Source organism: Apteryx mantelli, chromosome 1, assembly GCF_036417845.1.
Source record: "Apteryx mantelli isolate bAptMan1 chromosome 1, bAptMan1.hap1, whole genome shotgun sequence".
Taxonomy (NCBI): Eukaryota; Metazoa; Chordata; class Aves; order Apterygiformes; family Apterygidae; genus Apteryx; species Apteryx mantelli.
The window spans coordinates 35991038-36005531 of NC_089978.1; the positions used below are offsets into that span (position 1 = coordinate 35991038).

Consider the following 14494-nt stretch of genomic DNA (forward strand, 5'->3'; position numbering starts at 1 on the left):
TGTTTTGGTTTATATTACCTAATTAAAATATTTCACTTGACCCAGGCAAAGCGTGGCGTGACTTATCAGATTGCACTCATTGTTGTGTGTTTCCTGCTAAAGTAAGGACCCTATTTGTATTAGATACCTTTATCTGGTAGACGTAATTATAGAATCATTTCTTTCTCAGTCTTTATATGTCTGTTTAAATAAATGATCAGTTGGAGTTTAGGGGGTTTTTGTTTGTTTCATTGTTTTAAATTTTGCTGTATTTGTTTTAGGCTTTGAAGGCATTGAATCATTTTTGTAACTCTTTGCTGAATCATGTCCAATTTTTAACATTCATTTTAACATGTGGCCAACAGAAAAGGACACAGTGTTCCAGTAAGGGCCCGCCCAGAAGGCGTGTGCAGAGGTGATACAATCTGCCTACTTCTGCCCAGTGTTGTCTTGTTTATGCATCCAAGAGTCTTACCAGACCCTTTTGCCAGAGCATTACATGTGGAGCTAATATTCAGTTTGTGTAGAATAAAGGACTAGTTTTTAGGACACTGATCCTTTTTTTTTTTTTTTTTTTTTTTTGCAATGGCTAGCCCCCATATTATTGTTAATATTGTTTAGTATTAGGTTTAAATAGCAAATAAAGTTCAACTGTCAGCACATTTTTCTTCCTCTTGCTTACTGAGTGAAGTCATAAAGCTAACCTTTTGATGGCATCATGATTTTCATGGCAGTGAATTCCTACAACAAGCACAGAATTACAGACCTGCAGATTAAAAAGCACAAGCTGCTGTAGGAGGCAAAAAGCACCTCCGAGCTAGGAGAAAAGTTGAAATGATTGCTTTTTTTTTTTTTTTTTTCTTCTGACTTGTTCTGTTAAGATCCCAGAGATCAAATAATTAAACTACCCTGTATTTTTTGACAGGCACAGTCACTGGCTTCATCTTTATCTACTCGACAACTATTGCGAATTTGTCGTCGACTGTCACACCATCCAGATGAAAGTCTTTACCATGCTGTTAATAAAGCCTGCCTTTCCAGGTAGAAGTGCTAATTTTGGTGGATGTTCAGGAGTTTCTTGGCCAACTGCTAACATGCAAGATGATTTTTAAATACGTTTTAGTAGATAATACAATTGCTATCTTGCTGCTTAAATTCTGTAATTTCTTCAACAATATTTCTATAGTATTCTCAAACTTAGGAGGAAAGAAGGAATGGTGTGGTACTGTTTTCTCATCTTTATGGAGATGTTTAACAACATCATATAAATAAAAAGACAGTCAGGTCTTCATTATAACAATACTTCACTGTCTCAGAACACTCAAATCAGGGTTATATTAATATTTGGTATGACTAGGTGTTTGCTGGAGACTTGGATTCAGTTCCAAAAACTGTATCTAAAAAAATTACGAACATCTCAATTTTTTTCAAAGAAAAGCTAACTAATTAACAAAAGCTTTGGAAAACTGAGTGGACCTAGTTCTGGAGAGCTCAGAGCTCTTTCCTTCCTCTTTAGCATCTGGGATCCAACTGAACTGAATCAAGGGAAAAGGTATTTCCAAAAAAATATTGTTTCTAATCAGACTCTAACTGGCTGTGGAATGAGAAGATTACATAACTCCAGTCCTAATTTATCCCACATTTCAAGCTTATTGCAATATTGTATAACACTGAAGTCTTTTTAAATGAATGTGTAACTACTAATTTAATTAGTTACCTATGCAAGAAGTCCAACTTATCTCCTTAGGGACAGAAGGTGAACTGTTGGAAACTCAGTGTAAAGGGAATTGACATTATTCAAGGTTTGAAGGTCCAAGTAAAGCTTCATACTGATTTTAGATTACAGCAAATAATGAAAACTTAAAAAAAAAAAAAAAATCTTTAGACAATAACCCCCCTGTTATTTTTCTTCATTTAGGTTTTTACCAAACCTTGCCAGATCAGCTTTACAGAAAAATCTGCTGGATTCTGGTATCGAGACAAGTCCAGATGACATAAGGAAACTAGGGGAGAAGGATTACCCCTGTAAGCTTTTGCTACCTTTTACTCTTCTTTTCATGAATGTTACTTAGATGATTGAGCATATAAAGCTGTATTAAATATCCTCAAAAATAAATGTAATTTGCTTCAGTTAGTTCCCTTTGGCTTTGTTCTATTGAGATGTAATGCACTCTTAGTATGATGATACATCTGTGTTGTCTATTGTAGCCCCAGCTCATGGAGCCTTGTCCTCTGTCACATTTCAGGATTTCCCAGTCAGTAAGATCCATGCCTTCAGGCTTTCTTGGACTGCTTTGATTTATTTTTAAGTTCTGTTATCACTGGCACTACTCTTCCAAAGGGTTACAACTTTGGAGCGGTTGTCTTAATCTTTCTCTGTTTTGTTCTCTTCTTTGCCTTCAGTATTCCATTGCTTCTTTCTCTTCACTGTTACCAAAATCAGCCTTTTCCTCACTGTCCCTCTTGCAGATGTACTGGATTTATGTTTTGCTTTCATTCTGATACACACTTTGTTATCCTTTTTGTTCTCTTTAAATTGCTAGTGTTGTTACATGTCTTCTTTATCAATCAGATCTTTATGTCTTGCTATATCCAACTTGTACTCTTTTGCAGTTGCCTTCAGTGCTACGCATATATTTCTCATTCTAACATTTTCTCACTTCTGCATTCTTATTCCTGCCTATCCTTTGGTATTCATGTTAGCTTTATATCTTTTTATACCTTCTGTCAGGCAGCATGCTTTGAGCGATCTGCCATTTTCCATTCACTAAACTCTTTCTTTCAACATGTATGATCTGCGCTCTTCTTCATCAGTATTCTCTTCGCTGTCCCTATCCTGCATGGTTATTCTCAGTTTTGTCATGTATTTGACTTCCGTGTTTTCACTGTTAGATCTTTGCAGTACTAAACACACCTTTGTTTTTATTTATATAGTTTCTGATTTTATAGATTCAATTTATATATGTATATATATGTAAATAAATATATGTAAATACAGACACATACACAAACCTTCATGTATTTTTATATGTGTGTGTATGTATATAGCTATACTTATAATCTGAACTCTTGCCAGTTGTGCAGTGCTGCCCATTTGTCAGGTTTTTCGTCCTGATACTTCCCTTGAATTTTCTTCATCTTTCTCTGTTACATGCATAAATAAAGGTAGAGCCATAAATGATAATAGGTGAACAAGTAAAAATATTTTTCTAGAAATCAGGCTATTTTCAGTTTCAAACCATGCAAGATTAAGAAATCAGTGGCAGATAATTTCAGAGAAGTCAGAAGATAGTACATTATTATCATTTACATTTAGGTGTTACTTTCCTAAGGACAGAATTTATGGTTCTCTTGATTTAAGAAATTTTTCTAAAGCAGTTTTTGCTCTCAGAACTACAGTTGAAGATAGCCTCAAAAAGTGCAGATTGAGCCAGATTTCACCAAGTTGTTAAACGTGTCTATTTTCTGGCATAAACCTGTTTGTACAAAAATGCAATGCTGAAAGGAGAAACCAACAGTGACTTTATATTGCTTAAAAAAAATAAAGGAAATGACTAACATATTGCTTCTGCAGTTGAGGAAATCTAGTCAAACAGTGTTAGTGGTACTTCAGTGACAAGATGAGAGTACTGAATTAAACCAGGGCAGCTGCCACAACTTTTAGTGTTCTTTAAGGTACTTTTTCCATGAGTTCACCTGTTGTCGTTTACTGTAATAGTCTTCCTTGCAATTATAAAGAGAATTCAAATTCATTATAATGCAACCTCTTGTAGTTTGTTACTAGCAGATACTCTTTGAAACATTCTCTTTCTTTAAATACTGAGAAATCATATACAGCAACACATACCCTGGGTAAAATTCATAAATTGTCTTTTGCAAGTGTTAGGGATAGCATATCTGCTCAGAGGATGCTTTAAGTAATGCGTTTGTTTGTTTGTTTGTTTCCTGAAAAATGTCTAGGTGAAATAAGCAATGGGATTCTGAAGATAGGGGCTGTAACTACACCAATTTATAACCCAGCTGAGAAAATGAAAGTGCCTGATGTTTTGTTTTATGAAAACACTCAGGTAAGTACAAATCTCTGGCTTCACAGGTACAAAAAAGTTTGTTAAATATGTACTAATGTACATATTTACATATATTAAATAACGTATTACGAGTATATTTCTGAAGGAGCTGCTTTAGGCTAAAATTTTTTCTCAGTGGATTTGATGCTTCTTTCAGATGCCTCTTTGCCATCCATTTGTGAAGAGACTATAGCAATCCTGCTGAACATTCGTAAAATGTAAAGTGACTGCTGTTGAACCTGGATTTTATGTAGAATGATTCGATAAAATGCTTATTTTATTGCTGCTGCTGAACTGAGCCACTGTTGTGGCTGGGTTATCAATTCCATTCTGAGAACATGTTTGACAGTCTTATGACATAAAGTTTTGCAGGCGTCCAGTACCTGCCCTGTATTAGAATTAACAGTGTGTTTGAAAAGCAACGTGAAGAGTAGTTAGTTTTTTAAGTCTATCCCTGTTCTCTGTGATTTTCTTTGAATTGCTTTTAAGCACACCTCCAGCACACTTACTGACAGTGTCTTGGGCGGAATCATGGCCTGTTTCCAAAAACCTGGTTATAAACTACTCAGTTATTAATCTGATTTTGAATTATGCAGAATGCAAGAGTACTAAAAAATTAGAGCAGAATCATTTGACAGGTACAGGTTTGGTGCATTCCTAGTGCATTTATGTAGTTTCAGTGTGATTCCTTCGCAAATCCTAAGATCCCAGTTGGCTAATAGCCATTTTGAGCCAGTCAATGTGCAAGAATTTCTCAGGAACTGCGTTGTAAATTAGTAAATCTCTTTAACAGGGCTACTAATGGTTAAAAACCTCTGTTTTAACAAGCAGCAGTGTTTGTAAGTTCACCAGTATTTGGCATTGAAAGGGCTGTTACCCCAAATTCTCACACTTTTTGACTGCTTTTGAGAAACTCCAATGTGTATATGAACAGAAGGAGAATAACAGAAATAATAAGAAAAAGTAGTTTGTAAACACAATGAAAGGAGAGGGCTTGGGGATTGGATTTTTCCCCTTTTGAAGAGGTAAGTGTACTGCAACTTTCCTTTCCATCTAGCATGGAGGCCTCGAAACTGTCACTTTGGGGTATCCCTAACCAAGGGAATTGCCCTCAGAGTAAGCTTTAAAATATTTTGCCTCTGAAAGGCAGCACTGACAGCTAGAGTGCTCTTGTGAAATATTTTCCTTTTAGGGGCCTGGTGTGAGTTTGCCTACCTGGAGAATTTCCTTTTCTTCTTTTTTTCCTTTCTGTTCTTTCTTCCTTCCCCCCTTGCTTGCAAACTCTTCACAGAACAGTGTGCTCTTTCTGCTAATGGGTGTCACCTACTGAAGGTCATGATAGGCCATACAAAGGGAGCAGATGAAGGTCTTCATCTTCCCCCCTAACATTTCATGTGAGATTTTTTTCTATGCTGCCATTTCACCGAAGTACTTAATTTGGGTCACTCTGAAATGAAATCCTACGTCCTGAAAGCCCTTATGTTTGCATTGCTTTTTCCATCCTCTTGCTTATAGCTTCAGTAATTATAACTGAACACTCTAGAGCAAACTGCACACAACCTGTCTTCAGATATTATGTATTTGCTTTGTTTAGGCAACGTGTTTTTTAAAAGTGCTGTGTAGAACAAACTGCTCCATATCTGTCCCTGTAGTAATGCGTTCTGAGTGATAAAGAAAACAACAACCAAATACCAGCCAAAATAGCTGTTCCCATTTAGAAATGAATTTTAATCTTAAGTTCTGTATTGCTAGTTCCTGCTGTAGTTCAGTCATTCAAATACTGTAATGATCATTTAGCAAAATCTGCCGGAATACAAAGTTGGTTTGTGTGTCTAGTGCAATACTTCCACTCTCGTGTCTAAAAACTAGATAAATAGATGAAAACAGAAAAAAAAATCCTAAGCCCTTTGCAACGCTGTACAATATAATGAAATATGTATCTTTTTCTTATGTGTATTTGGTCTTGAAACATTTCATGTTTCAGTGGAATTCAGCATTGCTGTGAAACATTACGTCTGTCCACACCAAGTGACACAGGAAGGAGTAGAAATGATTTTTAGGCGATATGCCAAATGCCACTGTCATCCCTGTCTTTAGGGAACAGAGATTGATTAAGTTCATACAATATTGATGTGTCTACATAGAAGTCCTCTATGTAAATATTTAATCTAAAATGTCTGCCTGCATCCTAATACAATGCTAATTTAGGTCATGTTGCAGAAAATATATGTACATACACACACATACATACATGTATATACACACATATATCAATACATAATATCTGTTGTGGGAAAGCTGTTGTGGAGGGGAACTAGACTGTACACACATTTGTGCAATTTAGGATGAGGAAAGAAGTCGTCAGAAGGAAGTACTCTAGCAGTAAAATCAGAAAATCTAATCAGTATGTGTGGTATGACTGACTTGGTGGAATTTGTTATGCTGTATCTGGATAAAGTTATACTCATCAGCTATAAATTTCTGGTGTGTATGCATGCCAGAAAATATGGTGATTTGCCTTGAAGTCCTCTCCCTAAATTGTATATTGAGTATTCGGTAGTCTTTTGACATGCCTGGTTAGGATTTTGCAGTATTAAGCTGTGTTTACAAGAGTTTCTTCGCTACCCCACCCTCTTTTCTGGAGAGATTTGGAAAACTAAAACATCTTCCACCCAGTTGCAAACTGAATATTTCTGTATGCTCTGAAAATGCATCAAAACTACTGTTTTGTTTTGTTTTTTCAAAATCAAATATTAAAGGTGGAATGATAATGTGAAAACAAGTATGTTTATCTAAAGGCAAGCAATCATTTCTCTAAGTAGATTGTCTGACCTACTTACAGATGACCTATTTTCACTAGACACAGTGGAGGATATACAAGACTTTCTAGTAAAGTAGCTTGCGTTGGCCTATTATCTGTAGCTGTTTGGATCCTTTTAAACAAATTATTTGTGAGGAGCAAGATAAGGTTAAATTTTGTTACAACATATGTTACCTTTATAATACTGGGTATATAAAATATACCTCAAGTACTTTGATTTAATTAGGGAATCTAATTTAGAAATTATAAGAAACATTATGAAGTTGGGCTTACATTTTGCTATCCTTATTTTCCTTAAAAATAAAGTTTAATTGGAATAGAAAGGTGTATTCGTCATTAAGCTATACCTGTCATTTAACCTTTAATTAAAAAAAGTATATAATTTTTATATTCATATCAGCTCCTTTTTATTCCCTCTGGCTTCTATAAAGTTCCACCTGGATACATTTTACTGCTTTTTTTTTTTCATGTGATACATGAAAGTGGTCCTTCTTATTCTTCATTATTTCAGTTGTTGCCATAAATGTAGCACTGCCTGCTTCCTGCTTTGTGAAGTTTTAACGTACTTCTGAGTAAAATAAAAAATGAGATGTTTGCAGTAAATAATATATTGCCCACAAGGTAATTAGTAGAGCCAAAAGGAACTATTTTTCAACAAGTGTCTTGACTGAAAATTTCAAGCGCATATTCAAATTTTAAGTAAAAATCAAATTGTAAGCTACTTCTACCTGTTTTGATTCTTCACAATTTAAAACACACACAAACACACACACACACACACACACACACATATGCTTATATGTATAAAAGCACCCTAAAACATATTTTAGGGCCCTTCCCCTCACCATTTCACAGAACAGAACGTAGGCAGCCAGTAATACCCCATCATAATTCTCATAATAATTTCTCTTAACTTTTCCCTTCCCTCCCAAAAGCTTAGTTAAAAGATGGGCCTAGTTGTAGATCTGTGAGATGAAAAGGGGCAGTTTCTCAAATAGTCAGCCTGGAAGTTCTTCATAGCTTAAAAACAACTTCAAATCCATGTACAGAAATGTGTAGTTATGTGCTCCAGGAGTACTGGTTGTGTGTATCCAGAAATGCTAATTGCTACTTACTTCATTAGTCTCTGTTTAGTTTAAATGTAACCCTATATCCTAAATGGAAAATGGAATGACAATAATATTACAAGGACCAGAATGGGACTTGAGGCCTGACCAAACCTCATTTCTCAAATTTTTTCCTTGCCATCGAGAAAGTTGTTGAATCTTCCCTTCTCTTTTTCCTATCTCCTGCATGGCAATATTGCTTTTCTCCTTTGTTTTCATAATTAAATTGTATTACTGTCTCTTACTGCCTGCTCATTTAGTGCCTAATATTGTGAGCCCAGAAACTTTCCTACAATCTCTAGACAATTATCATACCGTGTACAATAACAGTTGTAGTAAACTATGCTGAAGGTGGTAATGCATGTTTTTGTAACTGTAAGATTTGCAGCTCTCCAAAACAGCTGAAGATTAATCAGACTGGTATTTTAGAACTTTGCTTCTTCGCAGTACTGTTGCTGGAAAATAATCATACACACATCAGTGATGGTTCTTAAGAACTGGGTGACAAACATCCAGCTAGGCTAAAAGGAAACGCATTATTCTTCGTTACTGAGAAATAAATATATCTAGGGACAGCAGACACCCAAAATAATTGGAGCAGATGAAATACATAAGTAGAGTTAGTATCTTTGTTTCATTGTTTTAGTCACTGCATAGATTGCTATTATTGGCTGAGAGACTCTTTCTGTAAAATAAATAGCTGTAACTATAATGTTTAAAATATTTCAGCCAAAAGTCCTGAAAGTAAAATTCCTGCATGCTACTTTCATTACTGAGTGTATAAACTTGAGAGTATAAAAACAGGGGTGAAAGTTGTGGTTTTTTTTCTCTAGCACATGATGGTAATGGAAGATATGCTGAAAGACTTCCTGCTTGGAGAACATCTTCTTTTAGTTGGCAATCAGGTGAGTTAAACATTTCTTACAATGCATGGAACAAGCTCATTATTTAATGAAATAAAATCTCTGTGTTTTTTTTTTCAATGAAGTTGAATCCATTTGTACCACTGAGGTATTTGACCCATTTCTGATTTTTTTTTTTTTTTCTTAAATCTACTAATGTCCAAGGATTTTATGGGCATATATCTGTGGAAATATATCTGCCTTTAAATGTATTTTTATATTGCTATGTAAATAAAAAGACAAAATACTGATAATTATGTGTAACATTATTTGAAAGATATATTTACTCCTCTGAAGCAAAACAGAAAACATGTATCAAATTCAGAGTTCATAAACACTTTCCTTTGGCCTAGTTAATTTTGTCAATAATCCATAATCTTTCTTCTCTTCATGGACATTAGCATGTTTGGTGTTCACAGCCCACATGAAAACTTAGTTAACAAGAAAGGTGGATCATTTCTATTTCCTATTATGCGATCAAAATTCTCAATAAACAGGCTTTTAAGATTTCAAATTCCTCTAATGGCATCATTACAATTAATATCTTTGGTCAGTAATTCTGACTGTCCTTGATGGGCATATGTCCAACCTCTTCTTTAAAATCTCCAGTGATGGATAGCCCTAGATAACCAGTCCTGTTAATTTATTACCCTAATAATAATAAAAATCACTCTTTGATGAAAATTGAATTGTTTTCTAAGTCTAAAGTCCATTTTTGCTACTCCAGCTTGTCTCTAATTTAACATCTTAAAATGAACAAGGCCGAAACTTAGCTAAAACTATACCAGTTGTGGGAAGAATATCCCCTGATTGATTTTTTACATTTGACTTGAACTATGAAAAAAGGAAATTAGATTCTTCTGATGTGGTTTCTTCTCATCATATACTTGTTTCTTATCACCTTTTCTTATCAGCTTGTCATCATCCATCTTTCTTACTACCTTCTCATCACCTTAGGGTGCTTGTGCTAAGTAGATACAAATTGATTGTTTAGTTGTTTGTTCCACTATCTTCCTGTTTATTGAATTGGAGTTGATTGGTCCATATTGATTTAGGACATCTCTTCAGTCTATCAGAATCCTTGGAATTTGAATATTTTCCTCCTAAATCTTTTCACCCTCTGCTTACATAGCACTTAAGGTCAAGTCAGTGGGTCAGGATTGAGATGAGCGAGGTACAGGGCCGGGCACGGGCTCCTGAGCCACGAGGGCCCAGCCAGGCTGTTCCCAGCTCGCTCCACAGCTAGGTGATGTCAGAGCTGACCTTGCATGCAGGCAGCAAAAGGTGGAGGAGAAGATATTGCAGAGCCTGGTGGTGCACTCAGGCCCCTGAAACATGCTTCCTATATTGTCCCAATTTGTTGACAAAATTTTGAAGACTACATGAGTACAGTTTGGGAGGTTTAGGGTATTTTTCCAGCAGTGGTGTACTCATCTTTAATAATTTAATTTATGCCACATTTTCCCAAAGCTTACAAAACTTTCATTGGAGACAGTGCTAAAAGATTTTAATTGAGTCAAAGTATAGGAACATGTGCTGCTTTGATTCTAGACACCATCTCAGTTTCACCAGTAAAATGGAAAATCGATTGTTTTGCTATGTTTTGTACTGGCAAATTAGTAATACTTACGGTTTTTGTTTTTGTTTTTTAGTTATTGTCATGCTTTCTAAATGCTTTCAGGTTTATTTACTAATTTGTTCTGCTATTTTTCTGTGTGACTAGTTTAGGTCAACTAGCTATACTTTTAAAATACTATTTTTTTGAATACTGCATTTGCCATTCTGCAGTCTTACAGGATCACACCCATCATCCTTGATTTCTCAGGGATGATCACTAAACCTTTAGAAATAGAATTTAAAAACATTTAGTTCCTTAAATGTATGACTGTAAATTTCCTTAGTGCCTGATGAATCCTGTTCAAGTAATTTAAAAGCAACTATATTACGTAAGTATGTTTTTGTGCTACATGCACAGTTACTTTCCCATTGAAACTATTTGAGTTTACATCTTCTTTTTGTAAAGCATATGATTAAAAAAATATGTTCTTTGCTGTTCAGTTACTTTAACAGTACAATCTGTAATTAGAATTAGCTAGAGTTTTATGGTTGTCTTCTTGATACATATATCAGTGCGTGTCTGTTTTTTGCATTTGGAAGAAATAATGGTGGGTTTGGGTGGAGATACAAAATGCTGTCTGAGTTCCTTTCTATTGCATTTTTTGTTGGTGAATGAATGAATCGTGGAAATTCAGTGTAAATAACTGACAGGTTAGATACTCTGAACCTTGGTCTTTCAAAATATATGACTAACATGCCTTTGAAAGCCTTTGTCATTTCCTAGATATTTAAATAGTTGACATGTACCATAGAACATAATTTGAGGCATCAAAATTATGAATATATATTAGTGAATATCTTCTTTCAACTGTAACTGAATATGCATGTCTTTAGGTGTAGTCTTTCTTTTATAGACTAGGTTTGGTTTTGTGGGTTTCCTTTTTCTCCTCCCTCATTTTCACAACATACATAGACACACAAAATCCCTGTTGGCCTAAGTCCATCCTTTCTCATTTCAGAGCTGTAAATGTCATCTCTTCTGTGTATCTTCTAGTTAAGATCTCAGCAGCAGGAGTCCTTTTACCAAGATTGTTTTCAAGAACTGAACTTTGAAATTTAATGTTAGAAATTGAGCAAATCAGAATCCTGGTGAATATTAGGGGCTGACTTTCTTAATGAAACCAAGGAGGCATTGCAAAGAAGTGTTTTGGATACTGATGGATATCTTTAGGAGTGTTCAGCTTCTGAAGTACTTTATAACCCACTTGATTTGTGTATATTACTTGATGTTTGTACGGCCCAGAATTTCACAGAATAAATGTATTATATAAAAATATGGTTTCATCTAAATATTTGTTTACACTGGTTATTGATTTATTTTGGATGCTAACTGGAATGTGCTTCTATTTCATGTATAAGCAAACAGGTTTCTTTGGGTTCTCGGGAAAGGCAACGGATAGAAAAGAATTCTCAGCTATGGAATAGTTTTTAATTAAAGGAAATGGTAGCACTTTAAATATGGCTTCAGATATTACTTCCTGAATGAGCCTGTTTCCAGTCTGAGAGTGTGAATGAGACCATCTATAGTTTCTCAAAGCAAGTTTAAAGCAGCTTCTTCCTTGGCTGTGAAAGCAGCTATTTATTACTCTCCAGGCAACAGGCAAACAGCAGCAAGAATCCTATTTAGTAAATGCTACTTATTCTAAACTTTGCAGTCACTGTTTAGGTAGTCATTACTGTATAGCTCTTATAGTGCAATAATTCCCTAGTCTCCCAAAACAGACTGGGTTATTTATTCTTACTACCAAGGAAGAATTTTAGGCTTTTTGTGAAAATTTTCCTGATGGAGATGATACAGTTCATGGATTGGCCATTACTTGGTATCTTTTACTGTCTTCTTGAATTTTCTGTCTCCTGAAAATAGGAGAGAAGTTATGCCAATATATAACATTTGTTTATGTGGAAAAAAACTTTAAAAATAGCAGTGGCTGAAACACTTTTTTTTTTTTCTCACTGTTCTAAATTTTACATATAACATTTTCCAGGGAAGCTTTTGAAAACTATTGCATTTGGAAGTCATGTCAAAAGAGGTGTTGGATCTTTTCATCTTTATTGGTCATAGGTGAAGTCTTGGCAAACGTCAGCTGTCTTTGAAGAGGCCAAACAACATATTCATAGTTCTAAGAGGTTTCTGACTTTCTAGAGAGAGAAAGCTTATAGCTAAGTGAGAACCACAGCCTCGTCACTTCTGAATTATTTTATAACCCTGAGTTCTAAAACACCTAGCCCTGTGTTAAACAAAATTGCATTATTTTATTTGGCATTAGTCTTTTATCATAATTTATAGTGTGAGCTATTCAGATAGCTGATATAGTAAATTAAAGAGGTTTCTTCGCAGCAGTAGAACATGCCTGCTTGTAGGGCACAGTTAGCATACAGGAAGTGTTTCCTAACAAGTTGTGCTCATTTTGGCCCTTAGAGTTGCTGTATTCTCATTCACTGTGTAAATATAGAATAAATATGAACATTGTTTATATAAATACAAATATATGAATATAATGTATAAATATCTATAAAACACACTTCTACTATGGTATCTAGAGTCATCTAAAACAGCACAACTGCAGGATAATATTTCTGTGTAGCAGGACAGATGCAGTTTGTATTAGCTCCAATAGTTCTTCCATGCCTTGAGAACTACATGTAATCTATGGATTGTATTAATTACTAAGGAATAACACTATAAAAAAATGACAACAAATAATACATCTTCTCTCTTGAATAATTATTTTTAAGTCATGATGGACGTTGGATTGTCATACCTTTTTCTAGCTTTCCTTTTGCTTATGTTCTTTTTTCAACAAGAAATACAATTGTGATATTCAATAAAAATAATCAAAATAGCCAAAAGCTGCCAATTAAATTACTGCTGAAGACAGATAGCATTTCAAATTTGTACTTCTTCATTTGATGGTGTGGAAATACAGATTTTGACTTTGCCTTTGTACTTCTTGCTGAAAATTGTTTCCTCTCTTCCTCCTTCTCCCACTGGTCTTAAAGAAGGAAGGCATTTTGCAAGCTTATAAAACAAATCCTTTCCTGAATGCTGTGCAGTCTAATTAGAATGTACAAATGAGTGGAAATGAGAAAGAAATACCAAGTAGCAGAAGAATGAAGAATTCTATAAAGGTACTAAACGTTGTTGTAAATAATTTGAAAGAAGACCACTATAAATTCTATGGCAGTGCCTAGTGAAATTGTTGAAGTGGGCCCACAGTAAGTAGACTGTCACAAATATATTTGAAGAACTTAAAAATATCATGGCCTTTTGGTACATACAGTAATTTATTTCCCTGATGGAAGAATGTATTTGCATCTTTCTTTCTGCCCCCTTTCTTTAACTGAAGAAAGTGCCTCTATGAAGGCACTTTAACTTAGAGATCAGCTTACATGAGCTCTTGGACTACTACTGGGAATTTATTTTATTCTTCGAGAATTTAGTAAGACAAATGTTGGAGTCTTTCTTGAATAGATTTTAAAGGACATGCTTGAGTAGATTTTTCCTTATAAGGAAATATTCTTCTTATCTCATTGTATAATTGAATTAACTAGCTAAGTGTGGAGAAACTAAGAGTGCAGTAGTATCAGTCACCAGCAAAACTTGAAATAGCAAATGCTTAACATTCTAACTTTTCTAGAAGTAAAGGACTTGTTTTTTTAACTCCAACTTGTGTAAAAATAGACAACTTCTTCTACAAGGCAATAATGTACTATCCAAAACCAATGTTTTTGGTGGTGTTTTTCTTTTGAACATGAAGAAACTGAGCTCTAAATGAACTAAATTGGGCTGGTTATTAAGATATTTTTTGCCTAAGAAATTCTGTGTGTATATTATAGAAATCTCAGAAAATATTTGTCTTTTACTTACTACAGTCATAACAGTATTTGCATATATGCAGATATGAATGTTCTTTAAATGTGTCTCTGCTTACATTATTGCTTTGTGCCTTTGCAAGTTATAGTAAAGAAACAGAACAAAAAAGAACTGATGCGTTACTTCCT

The 14494-nt window shown here is 34.7% G+C and overlaps 1 protein-coding gene across 4 annotated transcripts in view; it reads left to right on the top strand.

The window, feature by feature from the left end:
• VWA8 (von Willebrand factor A domain containing 8) overlaps positions 1-14494 on the top strand; it is a 194192-nt gene that overhangs the window by 70591 nt on the left and 109107 nt on the right. For all 4 annotated transcript variants that reach the window (XM_067292461.1, XM_013948313.2, XM_067292475.1 and 1 more), the window contains exons 17-20: positions 905-1020; positions 1898-2004; positions 3940-4046; positions 8807-8878. In XM_067292461.1, coding sequence (XP_067148562.1) covers positions 905-1020; positions 1898-2004; positions 3940-4046; positions 8807-8878 — 402 coding nt within the window. The remainder of the gene's footprint in view (positions 1-904; positions 1021-1897; positions 2005-3939; positions 4047-8806; positions 8879-14494) is intronic.